The sequence below is a fragment of the Prunus persica genome, chromosome G1 (assembly GCF_000346465.2).
Source record: "Prunus persica cultivar Lovell chromosome G1, Prunus_persica_NCBIv2, whole genome shotgun sequence".
In the NCBI taxonomy this organism is placed as follows: Eukaryota; Viridiplantae; Streptophyta; class Magnoliopsida; order Rosales; family Rosaceae; genus Prunus; species Prunus persica.
The window spans coordinates 11,654,190-11,677,786 of record NC_034009.1 but is presented as its reverse complement, the minus strand read 5'-3'; the positions used below and the strand labels follow the sequence as shown (position 1 = coordinate 11,677,786).

At 36.7% G+C, this 23,597-nt stretch overlaps 3 protein-coding genes and 1 long non-coding RNA gene across 4 annotated transcripts; 2 read left to right on the top strand and 2 right to left on the bottom strand.

Annotated features, from left to right (window-relative positions):
- Positions 1,622 to 4,815, top strand: LOC18788869. Its single transcript, XM_007227286.2, has 2 exons — positions 1,622 to 3,871; positions 4,143 to 4,815. Exons 1-2 carry the CDS (start codon positions 1,796 to 1,798, stop codon positions 4,566 to 4,568), a joined length of 2,502 nt encoding a protein of 833 aa, XP_007227348.1. The 5' UTR covers positions 1,622 to 1,795; the 3' UTR covers positions 4,569 to 4,815.
- On the bottom strand, positions 5,067 to 13,085 carry LOC18788883. The gene is made up of 15 exons (XM_020564090.1): positions 12,704 to 13,085; positions 12,550 to 12,619; positions 11,876 to 11,957; positions 11,043 to 11,146; positions 9,945 to 10,071; positions 9,491 to 9,585; positions 8,446 to 8,569; positions 8,120 to 8,200; positions 7,799 to 7,897; positions 7,138 to 7,296; positions 6,979 to 7,039; positions 6,790 to 6,863; positions 6,466 to 6,510; positions 5,963 to 6,139; positions 5,067 to 5,867 (listed from the first exon to the last, which is right to left on the bottom strand). The coding sequence occupies exons 2-15, from the start codon at positions 12,585 to 12,587 to the stop codon at positions 5,358 to 5,360; spliced, it is 1,776 nt and encodes a 591-aa protein (XP_020419679.1). The 5' UTR covers positions 12,588 to 12,619; positions 12,704 to 13,085; the 3' UTR covers positions 5,067 to 5,357.
- Positions 11,406 to 11,869, bottom strand: LOC109949199. Its single transcript, XR_002271722.1, has 2 exons — positions 11,565 to 11,869; positions 11,406 to 11,488 (listed from the first exon to the last, which is right to left on the bottom strand). It is a non-coding gene; the product is annotated as an uncharacterized LOC109949199 (long non-coding RNA).
- Positions 16,538 to 23,119, top strand: LOC18790849 (glutamine synthetase leaf isozyme, chloroplastic). The gene is made up of 14 exons (XM_007222322.2): positions 16,538 to 16,805; positions 19,413 to 19,681; positions 19,929 to 19,968; positions 20,051 to 20,154; positions 20,239 to 20,287; positions 20,428 to 20,534; positions 20,737 to 20,824; positions 20,916 to 21,044; positions 21,152 to 21,226; positions 21,488 to 21,541; positions 21,620 to 21,657; positions 21,767 to 21,926; positions 22,036 to 22,096; positions 22,674 to 23,119. Exons 2-14 carry the CDS (start codon positions 19,428 to 19,430, stop codon positions 22,811 to 22,813), a joined length of 1,299 nt encoding a protein of 432 aa, XP_007222384.1. The 5' UTR covers positions 16,538 to 16,805; positions 19,413 to 19,427; the 3' UTR covers positions 22,814 to 23,119.

Sequence of the window (23,597 nt, the reverse complement as noted above, 5' to 3'; positions counted from 1 at the left end):
TCAAATACTCTTTTCATTCTTATTTCTCTGAAGCAATAGTCTAAACTATTCGATACCACTAGTATGCAAGTCAAGGCTATTTTCTACTGCACTAGACCCTGTTGGCATTTCTTTGAAATTTTATAGTAAACGTAATGTACTCAAATGCTTTAGGCCTTGCAGGCAATTTGAGTGTGGGTTTATATGTTTAAAGACCAAGTATAACAGAACGTTATGAAAAAGTTTGCGCGTATATTGATCTGTATAAAAGGAATCAAGTTGGAGCCAATGAGCACAGGGAATTTCCTAATCATACAAGTTAAGTTAGAGCCAAAGCCAATACAGAGCTCAGATGCAACTTGCAAGCTAATTGCCTTGAAGCTACTGTCTTTAGTTGCAGCTCAATACACTCTTTGATAGAGATTGGATGGAAAAATCGAAATAACCAAAAAAAAAAAAAAAAAAAAACTCATAATAATAATCGTGCACTCAAAAGAAATTGGAGAAGGGGAGGGACCCACTTGAGCCTTTAACTTGACACAAATGGACTCCAACTTATATTATCCATTTCTGCAAGCTACAACAACCAACTAATTTGCCAAAACTGCACATTAAAGGAATTTTTTTAATAAGCCACACAAATAATAAAAAGAAGAACAAGTCAGAACTGTTTTTTTTTAATAAATAAAAATTAGTCTAGAGAAAGAATATGCTTTATGTAATACTATATATACAGGAATTATGCTGGCTTAAGCATGGATATGATTAAAAATGGATTTTTTAAAACTGACAGGACTCAAATTTTGGTTCATCAAATGTTATAATTAACAGTGGACAAGTGGTTTAATTTGATAACATTATGCCCTTTAATTCAAATCAATCCATATCTTTGTTATTGCGGATGATTAGTTGGCATAATGTAATTCCATTCGGATGTTGATCTAATAAGAGGAAGACTAGGAGGAAATTATGGATTAAGAACTACTTGTATATATAAAAAGACAGAAGTCAATGTCTCTTAGGAATGACCAAAACACAATATCTCTCTGGACAAGAGAAAAAAGAAAAATAGAAGTCAATATCTCGTCTCCAAGTAAATGTAGGTTAGGCCAGTTGATCAAGACAATGTGCCCTCTTTATTGCACCCAAATTCGAACCTCCTCCCATAAATTAAAGTAGTTTAGAATATAGCCCTTGTCCAAAAAAAATAAAAAATAAAATCTCGTCTCCAAGCTACAATACATGGTAAAGTGGTAAAGTTGAGAGAAGAAAAACCAACCAATTTCTTCAGCAAGCACGCACCCTTTCTTTCTTATTGGCTTTCCTTAGGAAAAAAGTGAAAAACTGAAAAGTAACATAAAAGACACTTTTGGTTATAGCAGAAAAAAAAAAAAGGTAGGCTTTTGTGCCTTTAGTTGATTTATCAAGAAACTAATGAATGGGCTGTGGAGGCAAGCAACATGCATTAAATCAAGACAGGAGGAGGAGGAGCAAATCAAATTCCAACAAAAAATAACGAACTTGAGAGGAAAATGAGGGAAACGAAAGCAATATGACGTTTACTCTTTCCTTTTCTTTTCCACAGAGCTAACGTGCTCCCCAAGCTCATTTTCCTCCTAGTTTATAAGACCAACCCCACACTGTCAAAGATAACCACACAACTTCAAAAGCTGAGCCCATTGATTGAGACAGAGTCATATTTCGTCTTCATCTACTTCTGCAAAACAGTCATTTTTGATTGATTGAGAGAGAGAGTGAGAGAGAGAGAGAGAGACATCTAGTTTCATATCCAAGCTGCTGCTCTGAATCCAGCAACATGGTTCAGCCTAATAACTCAGCAGAAGGTGAAGGAAGCATTCATTTGCAGATTGATGAGCTCCACAGGCTCAATGAAGCCAGAACTGCAGACAACACAATTTTTGAACCTCAGAGCAGTATTGAGAAAAGAGAGAGTAGCACTGCAACTTCTGTGGGTCCAACAACACCAGCAGTTCCTGCACCAGAAAAGAAGCTAACCCTTTTCGCTCTCCGGCTAGCTGTGCTCGAAAAAGCAGCAACCGGCCTTGGAACTCTGGGTTTCATCTGGGCAACAGTTGTCCTTCTAGGCGGTTTTGCCATCACCTTAGACCAAACAGACTTCTGGTTCATCACAATCATTTTGTTGATTGAGGGGACTAGGATATTCAGCAGAAGCCATGAACTTGAATGGCAACACCAAGCCACTTGGTCTATTGCTGATGCCGGGATCAACAGTTTTCGCGCATTGAAAATCAGCTCAAGCTTCATAATTGAGAACATAAAAGCAATTTTCAAGCCTGTTCTTGCAGTTAGGAAGCAAAGTCAACGCAGCAGAGACTTTGCAAGGACTATTGATTCAATCACTACCAGAAATTCTGATCTTCAAGGGAAGATAGTTCGGACTTGGACGAGCTCAGAAGTCCCTCTGCTACCATATGCTCAATGGATTTTTCGCGCGAGGCATATCAGTAAGATGCTCTATTGGCTCCAGCTTCTCTCAGCATCAGCTTGTATTGCTCTCTCATTAATGAAGCTCATCAAGCGCAACTATGGTGAGATAGAAAAAGGAGACACTGACAAGAGAAATAGGGAGTCTGCTCTGAACATTTTCTATTCATTGGCCTTGGCAGAAGCTCTGTTGTTTCTGATGGAGAAAGCTTATAGTGAGTTTATGATAAGCTATTGTAATCTGCTGGATGAGGTAAACAAGGAGTGTGATTTGGGGCCTTCAGGCTTAGTTTCAATTAAAAGGTTCTTCTATGATGCCTATTCAAGATGTGTCAATGGAAGCATTTTTGATGGCTTGAAGATGGATATGGTTACTTTTGCCATGGACTTATTGGCTTCAAATTCCTCAGATGAGCAGCTTATTGGAGCTAAAATTCTTCGCCAATTTGCAATGAACCAGCGGTATTCAGATGATACCTTACTGAAGATTGGTATAAATATATCAGTGATAGAAAGATTGGTTGAGATACTGAATTGGACAGATCAAGAAGAAGAGGAAATCCGACGATCAGCTGCAGAAATATTGTCTAAACTGGCTGGCAAAAAGCAGAACTCCATCCGGATAGCTGGAGTTCCAGGTGCAATGGAATCTATTTCATCTCTGCTCCAAACCTGCAGAAGCTCAAGTGGTGCATCTGATGAAATCAGTGAAAAGAGAATCATTTCTGACCATGCACACTATGGATTCTTGACATTCAATCATTTAGGATTGCTTATTCTGAAGAAACTTGCCCGTGACCACGACAACTGTGGAAAGATTGGAAGCACAAGGGGCCTCCTACCAAAAATCATCGATTTTACACATGCTGAAGAGAGGTTTCTGAAGGAAGAACATGGTACTCCAGATGATCAGATAATGACACTGAAACGCTCCCTGCAATTGGTGAAGAGGCTTGCAAGCACAACAGGCAATACAGGAAAGAATCTAAGGAGAAATCTTTCAGAGATAGTTTTCACAATCAGCAATATCAGAGATATTCTGAGATATGGGGAGAAACAGCCAATGCTACAACAATTGGGCATTGAAATCTTAACTGGTCTGGCACTGGAAGAGGATGCAACTGAGAGAGTAGGTGGAACAGGTGGAGTTCTTAAGGAGTTGTTCAACATTTTCCTTAACAAGGGAATGCTGGAGAATGATAAACAAGTAATAACTAAAGCTGGAGAAGCTCTAGCTATGCTGGCATTAGAGAGCAAGAATAATTGTCAGCGTATCTTAAAACTGGGGGTACTGGAAAGCCTTGTCCAAGCTCTAGAGGTTCGATTGGTTCGTGTGAATGCTGCTAGAATCCTAAGGAATTTGTGCACTTACAGTGGCTCAAACTGTTTCCACCAACTAAAAGGGATAACGAATGCAACGCCTATAGTAAGTGCTTTCTTGCCACAATACCTACCTGCATATTTATTCCTCACCAACTTATGTTATGTAGGAGTAATGTTCTCTTTTCAGACACTCTGGTATATTACATTGTCAAGTCAACAACGTGAGACTATATAAATTGTAGGCAAAGAGAAGATTTCCCATCATGTAGATTAGGAAGATGCACTATAGACTAGGTTTCTATTCATACTTCACCAAGATCATGATTATGGAAAACAACTCTTGATCATTTCTTATTCATTTGGCTCCCGTGCAGGTGCTCAAGGCAATCATGTCAGAAGAACACAAACTCCAGGAAGTAATGGTTGGACTAGCTGCACATGTTTTAGCGTTCTTGTCTCCAGAAGAATCAAGCCTTATGTTTAAGAAAGCTGAAATTACTGAAGCAGAGGTAGCTAATGAGTTAGTCCAGATTCTGAAGAAGCACAGGCATCCACCAATTAAAGTTCCAAGAATAAGGAGGTTTGCCATAGAGCTGGCAATTTGGATGATGGAAGACAAACCAACAAATGTTCAAATTTTCAAGGATTTCGGGATGGAGAAGGAGCTGGAGTTTGTGCTAGAGACCACTGCAGAGCTTGAAAGCTTCAACATTTTCTCTGGTACTGTAGGAATGAGCAGGCACAGCACAACAATCCACTCACTGGTAGAGACTGCATTGAGGCTGCTAGCTGATGGGTAAAAACCATGCAATATGGTTGATTTAGCTCAAGTCAGTACTGCAACAATTCATTTCATAGGTGGAGATTAAAAAATCCTGTAAATGTCAACACAAAATTAAGTTCTTTTAAATTTTTTTTTTTTTTGGGAGAAAGGCTCTTGTACTTTTAAGTTAATATTACAAATGTGATTATATTATACGAACAACTGACATTAAATTTCTAGGCCCCCCTGTCACAATATCATAGCTTTTTTTTTCTCCTTGCAAATTGTTAGCTCAAGACTGTCATTTACTTCTTGGATGAATTTCAAAGAAAGTCTAAGCGCATCTTTAATGAGACTTTTTCACAATCGAAATGCGATTTGGAAAATAAAAACTGTAAGTTGGAACAAAAACATTGGGTAAGAGAAATTTGGACATTTCCAGGAGCATTTGAACTGAATGTCTGATAGAAAGAATCCAGGGAGAGAAATTTGGAATCTAATTCATCTCCTTGACCACCAAATAAACATAGGAATGTGATAGGATGATATTGAAAGATCATTTCCGACATCAATAACACCAACAGAAAATATATTCATCTGTGTTGTGAACACTGAACGTAGAGAATCTGCAACTGAAAAACCATCTTTCTTTTTTGTTACAACTAAAAATACAACTTCACAGCACTGGTTCTATTCTTTTCCTCTTTTTTTTTTGCTTTTCCAGTCGAGCATTTTACAAAACATGAACCCTGACACTTTAGTTACAAGCCAATACATCATATTGTCTAAAGAGAGAAGCAAAAAATAGAAGGAAAGAACAGTCATCTTATCGACTGTGGTTGTTTCTAAAGAAGTTAAAATCCCAACGACGAATCAAACCATCCATGACATTGCTTGCAGGGTTTTTTACAACCGTTACTGTGGCTGTTGTGTTAGCTGACATGTCAGAATCTGAGGTGCTTTGGATGCTTGCTGGTGGTGTATCACTTTGGGTAGATGGCCCGGAGCTTCCCAAATCCATTATGGATGGAGGAGTTTGCGATGCAGGTTCTGTAGATGGAACTTTCGTGAGAGTTTGATCCTCGGGTCTTGAATCATGGGCTTCAACTACTGAAGTGCAAGTAGATCCTGTTTTCGAAGACCCATGGTGCCCAACCGAAGTGGAAGTGGATTTTGTCTCCAACAGCTCTCGCTGCTCTGCAGGAGAGGCATCATCCAGCCGGTCATCCTTTTGGGACAACTTTGAACCAGGGGTATCCCCTGGCGGTTGCTCTTCTGCTTGTGGGTGTCTCATTTCCAAGTCTTTTAGTGACAAGATCACTGCTTCCATGAACATCTGAAAATTTGGACGAATTAAACATTAATGCAACAAATTCATCAGCCATTCAAAGAAGTCCTGGATCTAGAATTCATCCCAATTATATGACTCACCCTTTCTTCCTCATCCACATCACTTGGAAAACCTGCCAGGTCATCAAGTTGGTATTCTACATATTGATCATCGTCCATTGTAGTTGGAACATGGGGTTCACAAGGATGGCCGTTTGAGAATTCAAAGCTAATCATATCAGAAGATGATGGACAAAGATCATTATTGGCTTTTCCATCCTGTACCACCATGCATTGTCAAGACATATAATTCCGTTAGCTTCCTAGTAAATAGATCGAACCAGACAAGAAGACTGAGAACTTTTCAGGCACCATTACACCAAAAAATTTGTGACCCACCGGGCTCATCATGTACCAATTGGTCACAACTCACGAGTTTCACCTATGGTGCCACATAGTTTTTTTTTTTTAATTATTAATTTGAGAAAATATTTCAGAAAACTGATCAAGCGATCAGGCATACACCATGTTACCACTTCATGTTAATTACGAGGAAGAAAATTTGGGACTTTGGAAGCAATTTAACAAGAGAAAAGGCAAGATACCTTGGATTCAGATTGGTCATCTTTAGATGAAATACCAGAAGGAACCTGAGACGAAATCAAATACCAAAAGAAAAAGAAAATTATTTAATATACATGGAGAACCCAAACTGCCAATTATTACCCTTCTAAATTCATGTGTGTGCGCGTGCGTGTCTGACGACAGGAGAGGGGAGGGGGTGATCATTGTATCACACACTAAACATCCTTTAAAAGATTTTACGTTATTCCCACTCTTTAAAAGTGGTAACTGTCTGCAACCTCCTTTTATATTGTGTACCATTTTGACATTTGAGCAACTAAAATAAAATGCAACCAATAACTAACCTCTGTCCGACTCATGGGTCTTCTCGAACGGAGCTGTCTAATGGCATCCTGTTGGCTGCTGCTCGTTGCTGGTTCTGCAGGTAACAACAATCAATAGGAGATTGAGTAAGAAAGAGGTTGCCCAATAAAGATCCTGTCACAAATCAGCACTTGAGAAGTTAAAGAGACAATAAGGTACTTTAGTCATGCCTTTAGAAGCAGTTGAACGTCCATTATCATAATTAACTTCATGCACACTTCTCCAACTACCCTGCAGGTAAAGCAGTCAACATTCGAGAAGAGCTGTGACTGTAAAATCTAGCAATATACAATAGGAACTTACAGCCAGATGAATTGCAGTTATTTTACCTTACCAAAGTTATCGTGTAGAGTGTCAAAAAAAGTTCCCCCAACCTCATCCTCTGGGGGTTGCAAAACATTGTGGAAAAATATATTTATCGAATCAAAGTAGAATTGAGGTCGTGGAGAATTGTGATCTCCCTCAAATTTGATGATATTTTTGTCTCCCTGTAAAAGTTTACATTATATGACAAGCCAACATAACATTAAACACCTAGAGTTCCAGACAACAGACAGAAAAACTGAGAGAGATGCAACAGCTGTCATTCACATAAAGATATAAAGATATTCAGAAGAGAATGATGGAAATCAGAGTATAGTAGAAGCAAGGGGAGGCATCTCGTTTTGATCAAATGGGAAGGGGGAATCGAACTTGGAACTTCTTCCAACATTGGGAAAAGAAATACCACTAGACCATGCATATTGAATTGAAGAAGCAATTCATAAAATATATGCAGGAAATCATTAACCAAGAAGCTCAATTTCAAAAGTGTGCAAAGAGTTTCCCCAATATTTACTTACTAAACTCCTTAGACACCACAGAGAATTGAAAGATCTTATTTGTTTCAATTCCATGTAAACATTGTATGAGAAGCAGCATTTGGCCATAAGATGCATGCCAGCAAGTATATCATGTCAAAATTATTGTAACAGCATCATGGATATTTACCATATAAGCCTCAAATATACGATCCGAATGATGGGGTTGTATAAAATCATCATCAATGGCATGGCCAAACAAAGATGGAACAAAGCAAGAGTTTGCCACCTACAAAATGAAAAAGAAAAAAGAAAAAAAAGGAGAGATTATTGATCATTTTTCCAACATCAATTTCCTGCATCTGCAATTACTATAATAACCAGTGCAAAATTAGACACAGGGATGTCACCAGAAACTTTCACTGTATAAGATAAACTCCAATTGTGTGAAAAATCATAATGACGAGAAACAAAGAACAAAAATTTGTGTTTTCTATTCCAATGTGTTTACCTTACTGGTGTTCAGATTCGTTATGTCAAATTTAGCCTTTTTCTGGATAGCTCTTCGCATGTATTGGATTGCAAACTTCACCTAAAATAAACAAAAAATAAGAGTCACGACTGGGATTCCTTGCAGTCAATTGGATAGCCTACTCAAAAGACCAAAAAAAGGTAGTCTCCAAAACTGATAAACAAAAGAACTTCGTTGCTCAATATGGGCAAAAACTGATAACGAACATTAGAAAATGCTCTAACTTGTAGCAATTTATTCCCCAGTAAGCACCAAAAACACAGCTGCAATATCCCAAATAATCAGACATATTAGGACCTACTTACAGTGAACTTTGGTAAACGGATTTTGTAGGTGTCCACCAGTTCCATCATCAAATCAACCAAATCAGAGAACGGACTGTCAAGAACCATTCCTGCTATTGAAGGATCCTCAGCTCCATACAAAAGACTGCCAAATATGTATATTGTTAATGGCAGATAAACATGGCCAAACAACCGCAGGAGGCTAAGTAAATCAGCAAGGGCAAAGTTAGAGCGCTGCACAATAACAATATGGAATTCACATCTTCCATGGCCGCAGATTTCTAAAGCGTACCAGATAGCAACTATATGCACACACCAAACAAAAGCATATGTCTGCTCGACAGATATATGGTCCAAAAGCTATGAACTAAATAAGCAGCTGATCATGTAAATAAATACATGAAGTACAGAATTGTTTATGAACAAAGCACAAGAATTGAACAGAGTAATGAGCATATCTTAACTTCTTGATCCTCATATAATAACTTACTCTCCAAAGATCCAATTATTTGTGCCGACCATACATCTACTTTCTTATATTGTTCATATGTCAATTCATTTTATCCACCATCATACATCTGCCTACTTCCTTAGGTTTTGAGACAATGTTTGCATGTGGGCAAATACATAACAGCAAAACTTCTCAGAAACTCAGGGGAAGACACCAGACATATCATAAGATTTTAGATTTGCTAACTTATTGGGCCATACAGGAACTGAACACTAGAACCAAAAGCTGCAAAACCTATCTTGAATGGCTAGTTCTGAGTCCTATATTTGGTTTGCAACCAAGTGCAATAACAAAACTATGGCTGGTCTACCAAATTTTGTCTTAGAAAAGTAAAAATTGGAGAGTTTAGTAAAGTAAACATCAGAGACTATGGGACTGCTAGAACAACATGAACCAATGACTCACGGATAACATAACAATTCCAAGTTACACTAAAAATAGAAAACTGATATTTATTTGTTTTTTTAACCTTCAATGCAAGTAATGGAAAGATCTCCTCCGTCTGCATTCAAAATATGCAAACTTAACATAGAGATATAAGTGAATGAGCAAAACCTAGTAACAGCACCCATTGAACGGCCCCACAAGCCAATCAAAGAGACATTTCCATCTGCTCGCAAATAATCAACCACAGTCCTCAGGTCGTCCTTCTGAAAAACAGTTAAGAATGTCAGATGTCAATTCTCATGATGCACACATGCATATAGGTGATCCAGTGCATCAGGAGCCGAAGGGAAAATGTCATGATTTTGTTGATAAAGAAGTTCAGGAATTTATCTTCATGTAGATGGTTTTGATAAATCGAGAAAAACTAAGGAAATGCCTTCAATGGATGTATTGACTTGAATTTGGATACTCACTGGACCAATTATTAAACATACAAATTAACACGATCGTATGCGGAGTGTTTAAGTAAACAAGCTGGAGATAATGTTGATTGAACATAATACCACATTTGTAGTCTAGTCTTTATATAATGAATTGTCTTCAACAGATACTGAGCACTTACTTCATTCCACCCTAAAGTGACGTGCTCTCCTCCTGAGAGTCCGGATCCTGAGAAATCAAGAGTGAAAACTGTAATATTTGAAGGCAGCAAAATAATAGCTGCTTCACTGGCGTCAGCCCTGCACCCACTGTCAACAAAATATGTGGTAGTCAGTCAAGTTAAAATCTATGGAGGAAAAAAAGGGGCATAAAACATCATTTAGATGAGCACAGGCACATAACTATCATATACAAAGTGATAACTAGCTATGAAGTATGAAGTGGCCACGGAAGTGTAAATTTTGGTTGATCATCCACTGGTCTGCAATAATATAGGTTGGAAAAGGATATGTGCAGCAAATATCTATCATGTAACTCTGACAGTATTTTTACAAATTTAACTGGCAGTACAAATGATTGAAGAATTAAGATTTAATTGCACATTCACACAAGGGACATGTGCAACAAATATCAATAGGGCTATTTCCAGGGGACCTTCCAATGCTATAGCCTATCTATCTAAAGACAACTAGCATTTCTCTTTTTGTATGTAAACACAATTATACAACCTTAAGAAAATGCCACAATTTTTTATTTTATTCTTCTACAGTAAATCATTCCAGGAATAAGATGGGGATTGGACATATTCTTTCAGACACTAACATAATATGACATTTTGAAACATTGAAAATTGCAAGGCTGCCACAGTGATCACTAAGAATAGACATCATTCCCATACCTTAGGTTTTTTTTAAAAAAAATGAAACCAAAGGAAACAATGGCCTTCAGTAATTATTGAAATTATGATGCCCACTACTTCATTATTGAGATACCATTAACAATCAAAGAACCCCACCTTCTTGGAGAAGGCTAAGGCCATTTTGATTTGGATTTTTTTTATTTTAGAAGAATTAAGGCCATTTAGAAATCGATTCATTAATAGTTACCAAAATGAAATCCATTTCTGTAAATCACAAGGAAGACAATCTTATAGTTGACTACTCAATTTTAATTTAAAATCTCATTCTTCCAAGTTCTGAAATGTGAGAAAGACTGTAAACTCTGTATGAAATCCCCTTGCAACAAACATCATCAAGCATAATTTTTCAGTTATACTCACCTGTTTCCGTGACAGTATATTACACAAGGCAAAGGCTTTTCTTCAGGACTAACAATGGGCATGTAATGACTGCACTTGAGGACATCACCCCGGCTGTTTTTTACCTGCAGGATTTTCAAAAGGATGACAACCACATGGAATCAAGTTATAAGCAGACATAAATTGAACATCACTCAGAAGATAATGTGCAAGATAAAAGTTTTCGAGACAAGCAAACACCAGAGTTGCATTGACTTATTAAAGTAGGGTTTTCAATCACTCTCATTAATTAGAAAGTTAAGACAAGCGTCTCTTACATGTTGCGTTCCAAAGGAGAAAAAGAACAAGAACAAAATAATTAAAGAAATTAAAAGGAACTACTTATACAAAAGATCATGGCTGTCTCAACAGCATTTCCCCATTTTTCAGTGCTTCATGAACACTACATGAGATGCACTTCTCGCAACCTAAAATAGGTGATAAGTTAGCCAGGGTTGACCAAAATTTGTCAGACCTGTATTTGACACATAGGCAGTTATGTACCCCATGGTTGGGCCGGACAAAAAAATCTGCTTTGGCCATAAGTAGAAAAAGTTTAGCACTGCACTGCACCTTCCACCCAACCACACCTTGAATAACACTTTCTTCAATTTTACTCAACAAAAGAGTTATTAAAAAAAAAAAAACTATGCATATGTTCTGAATTAAGATTTCCAGAGTTGAACCCCACAATTGTACCAGCTGTTTCTGTACTATAGTGCATTTCCAGCAATGGGAAGAAAAGCTTATATATTCAGAAGGTAAAATAAAATACTAATCTACCTTCCTCAGACATACAAAATATGGAAGCTTACCTCCACATCTTTTCTTTGGTACCATTTCCCTTTCAGTATGAACTCTTCATCCAATAAATCATTTTTTGGGTCGTATTCAGCCCTGAAACCAAACATGGATAAACTCATAATCTCTTCAAATAATTAACAATTACTTAAGTTTATATCTCTAAAGGGAAAATAAATCATTTAAATTTCAACAATTTCGTATGGTATCAAGTACGACAAATTAATTGCCCATAATTTAAAATTTAGACAGGAATAAACTGGGAAAGAGAAAAACTGAAATTAAAATGTCTTGCTTTCCCACATATGAGGAAGAAAAAGAAGGTTCAACTCCAGCTCTACCACCGAAAAAGCAATATTTTGCTCTGCTTAGTTTGAGAAGATACTAATCAAAATCAATCATATGCTTCATACTCTAATTCTTTATACTCAACAAAATTAAGGAAAAAATTGGAAAAAAGCTAAATTCTACTTGAACGAATAGTTTAATTGGGCTTAGTTAAATAAAGGGTTTCATTTTCCTACAGACCCACATGGGAAAGTAACTAAGATTCAAAATTTCAGCTCCCAATTCATCTTTCTCAGAGCATAAACAAAAACCCATCAAGAATTCAATCTCAAAAGCAAGAACAGAATCTCACACATAAAGAAAGAGCTAGAAAGTAAGAGAGGTTAAAGGGTATTGTTACCTGGGAGGCCGAATAATAAAGTTGACAAGCTGCTCCATAGATTCAATATGATCTTCCTCTGAGCTGTAAGCTGTTCTTCAACAAATTTAACTTCTTTCAGCAGATACTCATACAATAAATAATATAAAATCATTAAATTACACAAAAGTAATACCCGAAAAAGAACTTGGTGGGTGATCACAAATTGCTCAGACCAATAAGAAACAAGAAGAAGAAAAAGAAGAAGAACGACCGGCCTATGCTGTTGGTGGTGGTAATATAAGGCTGGTGGTGCCTAGAATTTGTGTGTTGTTTCCTTGCAAACAAGAACAAAAGCTTGAGTATTTTATTATTTGCTTGCTTCTTCCGAGTCCCAACGCATGTCTCTCTCTTGCCTCTCTGGCTCTTCTTCCTTTTTTTCGCCCAACCTCTCTGGCTCTTCGCACGTGTTACGTGTATGCCTCCATTTCAGAGCTGGACCGGGCTCAGGTCGGGTTTAAGGGTCTGTATTCGGGTTGGGGTGCTAATATGTATAAAAATGCATCAAAATCGTACATGAATAGAAGCCAATGGTACTTGGTTTTATATTGAGTTTTAATTTTAAGAATAAAATAATGAAAGTTGTTATTGACATTTAAAAATAGTTATCTCATTTTCTTCTGGGGAAAGTGGTAATGGAAAGACATACATAAGGTTATTTTTAATTAATAATAATAATTCTTGAAATAGTGTGTATTGAATTTACACATTATGCTGATTGTATTTCTTAAATAATTCTTAAACTATAGTTTTACGCTGATTATAGAGATAAAAGGCGCACTTAAATAATGTGATTTTCTTGTACTATAAATGTAATTAGAAATGTGTTGTTAATAAACACAATGTACATGAAATATTACTCTAATTTTGGATCTCATCCCATTTCATATCTTATTTAGCACAAAACATGTCACCTTATCTTATAGGATAATATTTGAACAAATTAGGAATGTTTATGTGCTAGGGTGGTATGGCTTGGACCTCTAATTTCTATCCCAATGAAAGGAAATAAACAAATACAAACCTAGCGTATTGGAGAACATATTTGTGTATTTGTGATTGGCATAAAGGCCACACACACACACACACAAAACAAAAAACAAACAAAAAAATCCAAGTTAGTGGGCTTCAAGGGCAGCCTCTCATTTGCATCAAAGGTTGAATAGATAAAGTAAAACAGGTTATGATAATGACCATGGACCTTTCATGGAAACTCATGATGTGAAGCAGCACCCACCTTACCAAATGGTGTTCCACTAGTATTATACCTGCAGTTGTGTCAGCAACACAATAAGGATCATTCATTTCATTTGCCTTAAGCAATGGGCAACCAACCAAACTAATTCCTAAAATGACATTTGTTCAAATTCACAAGAAATCAAATGACTTCATTCCTTTACCTCTCCCAAAAGAGGAAGCCTATACAGCAAATGAAGGCATGCCAATTTCATTAGGGATACAAATATTCTCATGTCCCTGTTCAGACAACAAGAAAGATTTGTGCTTTGTATTGGGTTCTCCCATTTTAAATAAATAAATAAATTGGAACACACAAATAAGTGTAGAGTGAATAAGACACTCATTAGCTGAGCTTGACATATTGATTATTCTGGAAAATAAAAAATTTTGGAAATGAAATTCTTATAGTAAAGGAAGATTAAGAAATGGGTGTTGTCTGTAATCATGCTGCATTGAAGTGATGTCATGTACATAAACAATAAGTCTTCTTGGTAGCCCATCAATTGACCTAGTTTGTTGGATTCAAGATCCTTGGGTTTGTCAAAGCCTTAATTGGATTATGCAGATGAAGCTTTTGTATATAAAACGTGAGGTCAGATAAGTTGTTGAGAGACTGAGGTTAGGTTAAGTCACTTGCCTCTTTTCAAAGACCTGCTGCCATTGGGTCATGGAGACTAACCAAATAATGTATCAGCCACCAAGAAGAGGATACAATTTAAGGCAAGAAGCCAACAAAGACAAGGGTCCAAATTTGCATCCTTTTAATTATTATGAGCTTTAAGTTAGCCAACCATAGAGGTGGATAACAACAGCAGTTGGGTGTACACTTTGCATTCATGAGACTTGTGGTTTTTCTTTATTTTTTTAAAAAAGGTGATCATACTGCATTGTGGCCCATTTGGAACTAGACCTGCCATTGAACATGGTATACGAAATTTACACTTAATATGGGAGAATTTGGCCCTAGACCTAGACCTATCACATTGACACTATAGTGATTTTCCAAAATGTTTTTCTTATAATGAGGAATTTTGATTTTTAATATAAGTAATATTAGGAAATGAGAAATTCGAACATAGGACCTTGTATGCATTAGTAAATGCTCTTGCCACTTGAGTTACAAGCCCCTTGCAATTTTAGCATGTATTTTAATTTGAGCAATAACCTTGAACATTCACATATCATAGCAATGCTAGCTTTTGTTATATTTGCAATTTTTTTTTTTGGGGGGGAGGGGAAGCGTTAGGAAATCACATTTGTGGGAAATGTCACCTGTGATAACTTTTTCACGTGACAATCTATGATTGGCGCGGGGATAGTACTATCCTTGTTTCACACAAGTTTTTCTGTAAAGTTAGACATACTTCATTGAAGAAAAGAAACACAATACAAAACAGAAGAAAGTCCACATGAAGGATTGTAATGAAAATGGCATGAACAAAGCCCAATATCCACAACCATTTGACAAATGGTTGAACGGATTGAAGAAGAATTGGAGCGAAGAAGGAAAATTGCTATGACATATGATGAATTTTGGGCTTTTGAGGTCGTTTGGCCTTCCAAAAGTGCATTTAAAGAATATATTTAAGTTACAAACTTTCCATTTCTTTTTTGTTAAGTTTTCAATAACTCCCCGGGCAGTCCAATGGGTGAGAACGTTGTATTTAGTCAGCCGTCATGCTTAGTTGATCTCAACTTTTATCAAATAATTCAAAGAGATTTTCTCTCTAATTTCCTGGTGGATTCCAGATTATTGATCTTTAGGGTTTTCGCTTGAAAATCCATTTGCTTGTGTTGCGTCAACATTTGAGCTAAAACTTCGGTTAAACTATAGGTGCCCACTAGTGTAGTGATAATGAGCTTTATCTCCACCAAGTAGTCCTGAATTCAAGACTTGGCATTATAAAGTGTGTGTGAGTTTGCACCTCCTCCTCCTCCCTCTCCCTAATTATTGGCAAAAAAAACTTTAGTTAAACTATTAGGAGCCCCCATATTCTGAACTGTTCTCTACTCTTAAAACATGCTGTACAAAAATTATAGAGCATTTTGAGAGGTGCAGATGCTTAGTTAAGAGATTCTGCACACAAAGCTTAGCTGGAGAGCATGTGAAAATCTGAGCCAGGGAATAGTAGATGAGCTATTCAAATGACATTTGAAATGTGCCTCTCAAATCTCTACACACAAGACACCATATCTTGTGGTCCCAAAAGTACAATATAATGTCCTTTTCTCCACAAAGCATTCGTTGCACATAATTACATCTCACTATTAATGTCTATATATATATTAAACATGCATCTTACAACTCAATTATCGGTCCACGCAATGAAAAATACAAAAATTAAATACGAGTTTAGCATCTATTTTCATCGAAGATTGTCGAGTTGTACCTTCTTCACACAATTATATAATGTTTCTTTTGAAGCAAGACCCCAAGATCACTTTCTTCGAACCATCATAGTCTAAAGTAATATCTTTTTGTGTTTTGACAGAATCTTGACAGAAGTGAGAAGAGAGCAGATTAGTACAGTGAGAGTAAAGGAATCTAAGTTTCCAAAAAAAAAAAAAAAGGGAGAAGAAATTCAAGCCATGACTTTCTTGTTCTATATTACCTTGACTAAGCATTAAAACCACAGTTTATTTCCTTACATGTATGTGTGCACATCATAAATATATATTCTCTTTCTTTGTACTAAGTTGGGGGAGAAAGAAAGAAAGACTAAGAAATTTTATATACCTTATATTGCTAATCCAAGCTTCTTTTGGAGCCTCTTAAGGGGCCAAAAACTATTTTCCTCCACACATCCACACCCCTATCTGCTAAGGAAAGGCCAACAAATCTTTTGCCCATCACCCACTATTTTATATAAAAACCCCACACCAAATTCCTCATCTACTCTCTCTCTCTCTCTCTCTTTCTTTCTCCCTCAGCTCTGAGCAGTTCCAGCAGAACCCAGTTTCAGCTTTGCTGTTTCCATCCATTTTGCAGCAGTAATCAGGTAAGTTTTTCTCTTTTGTGCCAATTTCATCATCCATAGTATCTTTTGCTTGTATGAGGGAACAAAGGGGAAGTAGAAAGTAGTGAGGGAACAATGGGGAAGTAGAAAGTAGTGAACTTTTTAATTAATGGGTGATGGGTTAGTCAAGCATTCAGTCAAAAGTAACAATGCCTGACGTAATTGATGATTTGATCAACCTCTTGCCTGAATCTGACACAGAGGTGCAAACTTTGGACAGATGGGTAGATTGATATATAGTATATTTTCTTTCTCTGTTTTGTTTGTTCTTTTCTCCTGTCGTCCCTGAATCTTTCTTTTTAAAAATACCAAGTGGTGAGCTGAGTATTTTTTCCCTTAATATCTAATTAGATTATTTTCCTTCTTTGCTGAAATTGTTGAGTTGGAGGGAACCAGCCTCCCATTTTAGAGAAAGAAAAAGAGTTGAGGGCCTTTTCGTCATTTAGTACAAGTGCGCCCCAAAGTTAGTTTCTCAAGAAGACATGGTCCACATGACACGAGTCATGGTTGGACAATATAACCACGCTCTACTTGCCCTTCCAATTATTAATTAGGAATGTCAACTCCAAACTACGCAGTGTATTTTGTAGCAATTATTTTTCGAGAAAAAGTGATAAGTTTGATTTTTAGTATTTATGTAGTGTGTGTGAATTTAATATATCTGTTTAGTTTATGGGAAAAGAGACTTGAAAATGGAAAATTAATTACTTTCTCATGTTTGGTAAGTCCAGAAATGGAAAATCGTTGCCTGACCTATGGGAAAATAGGGAGAAAGTAAAGTCATCCTCTCAACTTGGGTTTTATTTTTCTTCCTCATGGGAAAGTTTGGGGAAATGAACTGACATTAAATACACATATTTCATGACCATTTTGTCCTCATTAACAATTTAGAATTATAATATATTATTAAATGCATTCTTTTTTTATTTAATTTAATATGGGTATAATTGAAATTTTGTACAAAATTTGTTTTCCATTCCTACTCAAAACAAACATGGGAAAGGAAATAAAGTGCTATTTCCCAGTTTCTTTCTTTGCTGAAATTGTTGAGTTGGAGGGAACCAGCCTCCCATTTTAGAGAAAGAAAAAGAGTTGAGGGCCTTTTCGTCATTTAGTACAAGTGCGCCCCAAAGTTAGTTTCTCAAGAAGACATGGTCCACATGACACGAGTCATGGTTGGACAATATAACCGCACTCTACGTGCCCTTCCAATTATTAATTAGCAATGTCAACTCCAAACTACCTAGAGTACTATTTTGGAGCAATTGTTTTCTGAGAAAAAGTTATAAGTTTGAGTTTTAGTATTCATGTAGTGCGTGTAAATTTAATATACCCGTTTGGTTCATGAGAAAAGAGACTTAGGAATGAGAAATCAATTACTTTCTCATGTTTGGTAAGTCCAGAAATAGAAAATCATTGCTTGGCCCATGAAAAAGTAGGGGGAATGTGAAGTCATCCTCCCAACTTGGGTTTTGTTTTCCCTCCTCATGGGAAAGTTCGGGGAAATGAACCAACATTAAATACACATATTTCATGACCATTTTGTCCTCATTAACAATTTAGAATTATAATATATTATTAAATGCATTCTTTTTTTATTTAATTTAATATGGGTATAATTGAAATTTTGTACAAACTTTGTTTTCCATTTCTACTCAAAACAAACATGGGAAAGGAAATAAAGTGCTATTTCCCGGTTCCTTTCCCAGCATTACCAAACGTGGGAAAAGAATATTCAATTTCTCATCCTTGGGAAATGACATGGAAAATGATTTACCTTCAAATTCATTCCGTGAACCAAAGGTCTGCAAAATAAAATAAAAGAACAATGTGAACTGTGCCTTATTTTTTCTTACAATAATTCCTTCCCACTTCTCCTAAACAATATCAAAGTTGACTTCTTCAACTTTTCCTTCTTCTTTTTTGGGTTACATTTAGAACCAAAAGGTCCAAAACAAACTGATCCATATACCATTGGATCAAGTGGATATGACATCCCAAATTGATATGGATATTAAATATGCATTTGATTAAACCATGACTCATTCAACCAAAAGAGAGAAAAAAAAATTCCCACAAGATGTTAATCATGCTAAAAACAATTGGGTGGTAAGGATAAGAAACCAATGCATTAAAAAGTGATTAATATAGAATTGGATTTAGAAAGAATAGGTCATGTATTCATACCCAGAAACAAATAAAGGAGAGATCAGGCGGTTGATTCAATGAATTTCATAGTTAAATGGTACAATAACTAGAAAACACTTGGCCTTGTTATAAGAGGCAGGGTTTGAAGTTGAACGCAATCAGTTGCTTGCTTTAAAAATCTGGGACATTGCATCCCAGAAGAAGATAAAGAGATGTGCCATCTGTAACTGCGGTTATAGTAATTGCAGTTTGATTAGGTATGCAGTGATTGTAAGTGCCAATATTGAATATCATGAAGATTTATCATTTGATTGTTGTTGCAGAAACACATGAAACTTTAGTGTTTTCTTAGTTTGCGCTATTTAAATCTTGATGTTAAGATGCCTTGATGCATTTTCTTAGAACTTAAAATCCTTGCTGATGTCTTAACCTATTTTTCAGTGAGGAGCAGGCCAAATGGCACAGATTTTGGCACCCACTTCACAATGGCAGATGAGAATTACAAAGAGCTCAACCACTGCTAGTCCTATGACAGCAAAGGTGTGGAGTTCTCTATTGTTGAAACAGAACAAGAGAGGACCAACCAAGAGCTCTGCTAAGTTTAGAGTGCTTGCCGTCAAGTCTGAAGGTTATACCATAAACAGGCTGGAGGGTTTACTGAATTTGGACCTTACTCCATTTACTGACAGGATTATTGCTGAGTACATTTGGTATGTCTCTTCTTCTCTGTTAACATCTGAAATTCATAATGCACGTTAGCACTTGCAAACTAACCACAACCGAAAGCGATTATGATTAAATTATCAGGTTTTGGTTTGAAAGTTGGCTTATTTAGGCAGTCATTTTGTTTAATCTTTTATATCGTGGCAGGTGATGGCTTATAAGTGACTTTTGCCATTAATTTCCCATTCAGTTCACCTCCAGAACATATTTTGATGTAATACTATTTTGAAACAGGATTGGAGGTTCAGGGGTTGATGTCCGTAGCAAGTCAAGGGTGTGAGAAATTTCCATGGACTTTTAAATTTTAACTTTGACGTTTGATTATTCTCATGCATATATTCGTTTAAAAATTTCAGACAATATCAAAGCCTGTTGAACATCCGTCTGAGCTTCCCAAGTGGAACTATGATGGATCAAGTACCGGGCAAGCACCGGGTGAAGACAGTGAAGTAATCTTATAGTAAGATCTTGAGAAACAAATTACACTTATGGTTGTATCTCTTCATTGTTAAACCATGAAATTGATGTAACTTCTATTTTCCAGCCCTCAAGCAATCTTTAAGGACCCTTTCCGCGGTGGCAACAATATATTGGTAGGCATCATACAAGTTCTGACAATTACAAAAATATTGCAATATAATCAGAAAATTTTGTATATAAATATTAGTACTATATTGTCCGGTGAAACTAAACACATAAACTTAATTGACGTCATCCTATGTGCTTCATAAAGGTGATTTGTGATGCATACACACCACAAGGCGAGCCTATCCCAACAAACAAACGCGCTAGGGCTGCTGAGATTTTCGCAAACCAGAAGGTTATAGATGAAGTTCCATGGTAATTTCTCCTTCAATAATTTAGTCTTAGTTTTATTGTGTGTGCCTGCGTGTCTGCTCGGTGATTTGAACTAGTTTTGTATTTATCTCTTTTGTATTAGTATGTCTTTATGTATATCTTTTGTATTTTGTACCTATTACATTATCTACGATTTACATATTTGGATTCAGAGAATCCTGCTAATCTTGACTATTCTTCTCAGGTATGGGATAGAGCAAGAGTACACATTACTTCAAACCGATGTGAAATGGCCTTTAGGTTGGCCAGTTGGAGGCTACCCTGGTCCTCAGGTTGTTATTCTGTTTGCAACTAGTCATTGATAGATTGTCTTATAAAATCATTCACCATGAGTAAGTACTGAGAAATAATGCATTTCTATAGGGTCCCTATTACTGTGGTGCTGGTGCAGACAAGTCATTTGGCCGTGACATTTCAGATGCTCATTACAAGGCTTGCCTGTATGCTGGAATTAACATCAGTGGGACCAATGGGGAGGTTATGCCTGGCCAGGTTTTCCTCTCCCCCTCCTCTATCTTGTCCTGCTTTTGGTTCTGGATTCAAGTATTGTAGTTACCTTGCTTCATCCGTCATTAACAATTATTGGTTTTATCATGCAGTGGGAGTATCAAGTTGGACCTAGTGTGGGAATCGAAGCTGGAGATCATATATGGGCTTCAAGATACATTCTTGAGGTAACTTATCCCAATCTATTCTTGGACATGTAAAGACTATAAAATTCACTTCAATGACGAAGGAAAACAATGGCTCCCAATTATGTCAACCAGATTTGTTTGGTACCAGCAGTGCACATCTTGTAATTCCCACTGGAATTTCTTCGTACTCATCCCTAAACTCGGTGGCAGTTTTGTAACTGAATGATATCATTCAACTGGTGTTGGTGTGTTGGTGCTCCTATGATTTACTAAAATATTGTTTTTCCCCTACCCTGACAGAGAATCACTGAAGAAGCTGGTGTTGTTCTCACTCTTGATCCAAAACCAATAGAGGTAATGTAGTTTTTACCATATACCAAAATTTTCAGTGTATATGTGTTGATGAATGAACCTGTCTATTTTGCATGACAGGGTGACTGGAATGGTGCAGGATGCCACACCAATTACAGGTATTTATTTGGACAATATAATATTTTGATGAAATGGGACATATATGTATATAGTTGGGTAGTATGCTACAACTGTTAGGAAAATATTGAATAATCATTGCTTTCACAGTACAAAGAGCATGAGGGAAGAAGGTGGCTTTGAAGTTATTAAGAAGGCAATTTTGAATCTGTCGCTTCGCCACACAGATCATATTAGTGCCTATGGAGAAGGAAATGAGAGACGGTTGACAGGAAAGCATGAAACAGCCAGCATTAACACATTTTCTTGGGTATGCCCTAAAAAATTGCTAGCTGTTTGTATTGAATTTTTATTTAAAGAGCAAGAATTGTTTTGCCATTATAATTTGTTATCAAATTCTCATTAACTTGAACTTGTAGGGAGTGGCTAATCGTGGTTGCTCGATCCGTGTTGGTCGTGAAACTGAGAAGCAAGGAAAAGGTACCACTACCACTTTCAGCATTATTATCTTAGCCTTTTTCCAAGACTGATGAAATGTTAAATTTCGCTCCTTTCTTTTTATGCTTCCAAGATGGCCTGTTGGCTGTTATACTTGTGATTTTCCAAAGGGGAGGAAAACAGTTTCCAACTTTTTTACCAAGGCCACAGCATATATTATGCTTAAGTACATAATACTTAGACCAAACATATTGAAAATATGCATGACTCTTTTTATTTTTTTGATACAAGCGATATTCTACTTTAATCTAATCTAAACTACGGGGAGGGGGATTCGAACTCGGGTGCAGATTGGAAAGCACATCCGCTCTAGCCAACTTAGCTAAGCCCATGTATGCGAAAATATGCACGACTCATAAAAAGACTATCAGCAGTTAGATGTTAAAAACGAAAGTATCCTTGAAAATGTTGTGATGTGTCCAGTGAGGAACTTTGATATTTCATGGAAACCTGTTTCTAGTATTTCAAGCTATATTGTTATGAGCATTTGCTTTCTAATATATCATTCTATTAACAGTCTGCATCACTGAATCTTTTGATTTTGTTTTGCTCGTGTTAGGTTATCTGGAGGATCGGCGCCCAGCTTCAAACATGGACCCTTACGTTGTGACCTCACTGCTGGCAGAAACTACATTATTGTGGGAGCCAACACTTGAGGCTGAAGCTCTTGCCGCTCAAAAGCTTGCATTGAATGTCTGAAACCAATTCGTTGAAGATAATCCACTGGGGCTCAAAACGCAGTCAATTGGGACAAAGCAACCAAGTGTGTGAAGCATTTTCCCTCACCTTTTAAATGCTTTTGAGAAAGATCCTTTGTAAATAAAGGTCCCATGTGAGTGATTGTTCATGGCATGTTCAACTTTGTAGAATGTTTTCATTGCATTGAAGAAATCGTGTAGATCAGAGAGTCTTAATTAAATCATTTGACAGGTGATTGGATGTTTCACTTAGCATATGAACTCTCTTAATTTAACTGTCCACTACATTACATGGGGTGTTTCATTGAATGTTCACATCCTGCACAATTTGATCTTGTTTTTGTATGACAAATCAAAACCTGGACTATCCGATCATAATGAATCGGACCGGCTGGTGTTGACATGACGCTTGCTTGCGTTGCCTACCGGTTGCAATTTTTTGTTTTCTGATAATATATACTTTTAGGATCAGCTATAAGACAAGGTATTGGAAGCTAAAGAAAATTCCTTTCCTCTGTTGATTGTTTTGTACAGTGAGAGCACCCCTCTAGCTAGGCCTCTAAAATAACTGAAACCTGAAACTGAATGCATGAAGATTGAGGCAAGAATAATGTATATAATACTCCCGCCAGCCAAAAAAGCATGAAAACATAGAAAAAGGAAAACTTTATTCTTCATAATTTTTTGTGTGCTTGGCAGGCAAAACTTTATTCCACAAAAGAGCTGCCGTGCAGAACTGATAATAAGCAAAGAAGCCATTTATCTGATTTATTATAAACTTCTCT

Excerpts from the sequence above, each read along its gene's own strand:
- LOC18788869 (XM_007227286.2), top strand. The coding sequence starts at position 1,796 with ATGGTTCAGCCTAATAACTCAGCAGAAGGTGAAGGAAGCATTCATTTG. Across the intron at positions 3,872-4,142 it reads TAACGAATGCAACGCCTATA|GTGCTCAAGGCAATCATGTC; the intron begins GTAAGTGCTTTC and ends GCTCCCGTGCAG.
- LOC18788883 (XM_020564090.1), bottom strand. The coding sequence starts at position 12,587 with ATGGAGCAGCTTGTCAACTTTATTATTCGGCCTCCCAG. Across the intron at positions 8,570-9,490 it reads TCAATGGGTGCTGTTACTAG|TCTTTTGTATGGAGCTGAGG; the intron begins GTTTTGCTCATT and ends CATATTTGGCAG. Across the intron at positions 6,140-6,465 it reads ATGACCAATCTGAATCCAAG|GATGGAAAAGCCAATAATGA; the intron begins GTATCTTGCCTT and ends ATGGTGGTACAG.
- LOC18790849 (XM_007222322.2), top strand. The coding sequence starts at position 19,428 with ATGGCACAGATTTTGGCACCCACTTCACAATGGCAGATGAGAATTACA. Across the intron at positions 21,227-21,487 it reads CTTCAAGATACATTCTTGAG|AGAATCACTGAAGAAGCTGG; the intron begins GTAACTTATCCC and ends CTACCCTGACAG. Across the intron at positions 21,542-21,619 it reads TTGATCCAAAACCAATAGAG|GGTGACTGGAATGGTGCAGG; the intron begins GTAATGTAGTTT and ends TTTGCATGACAG.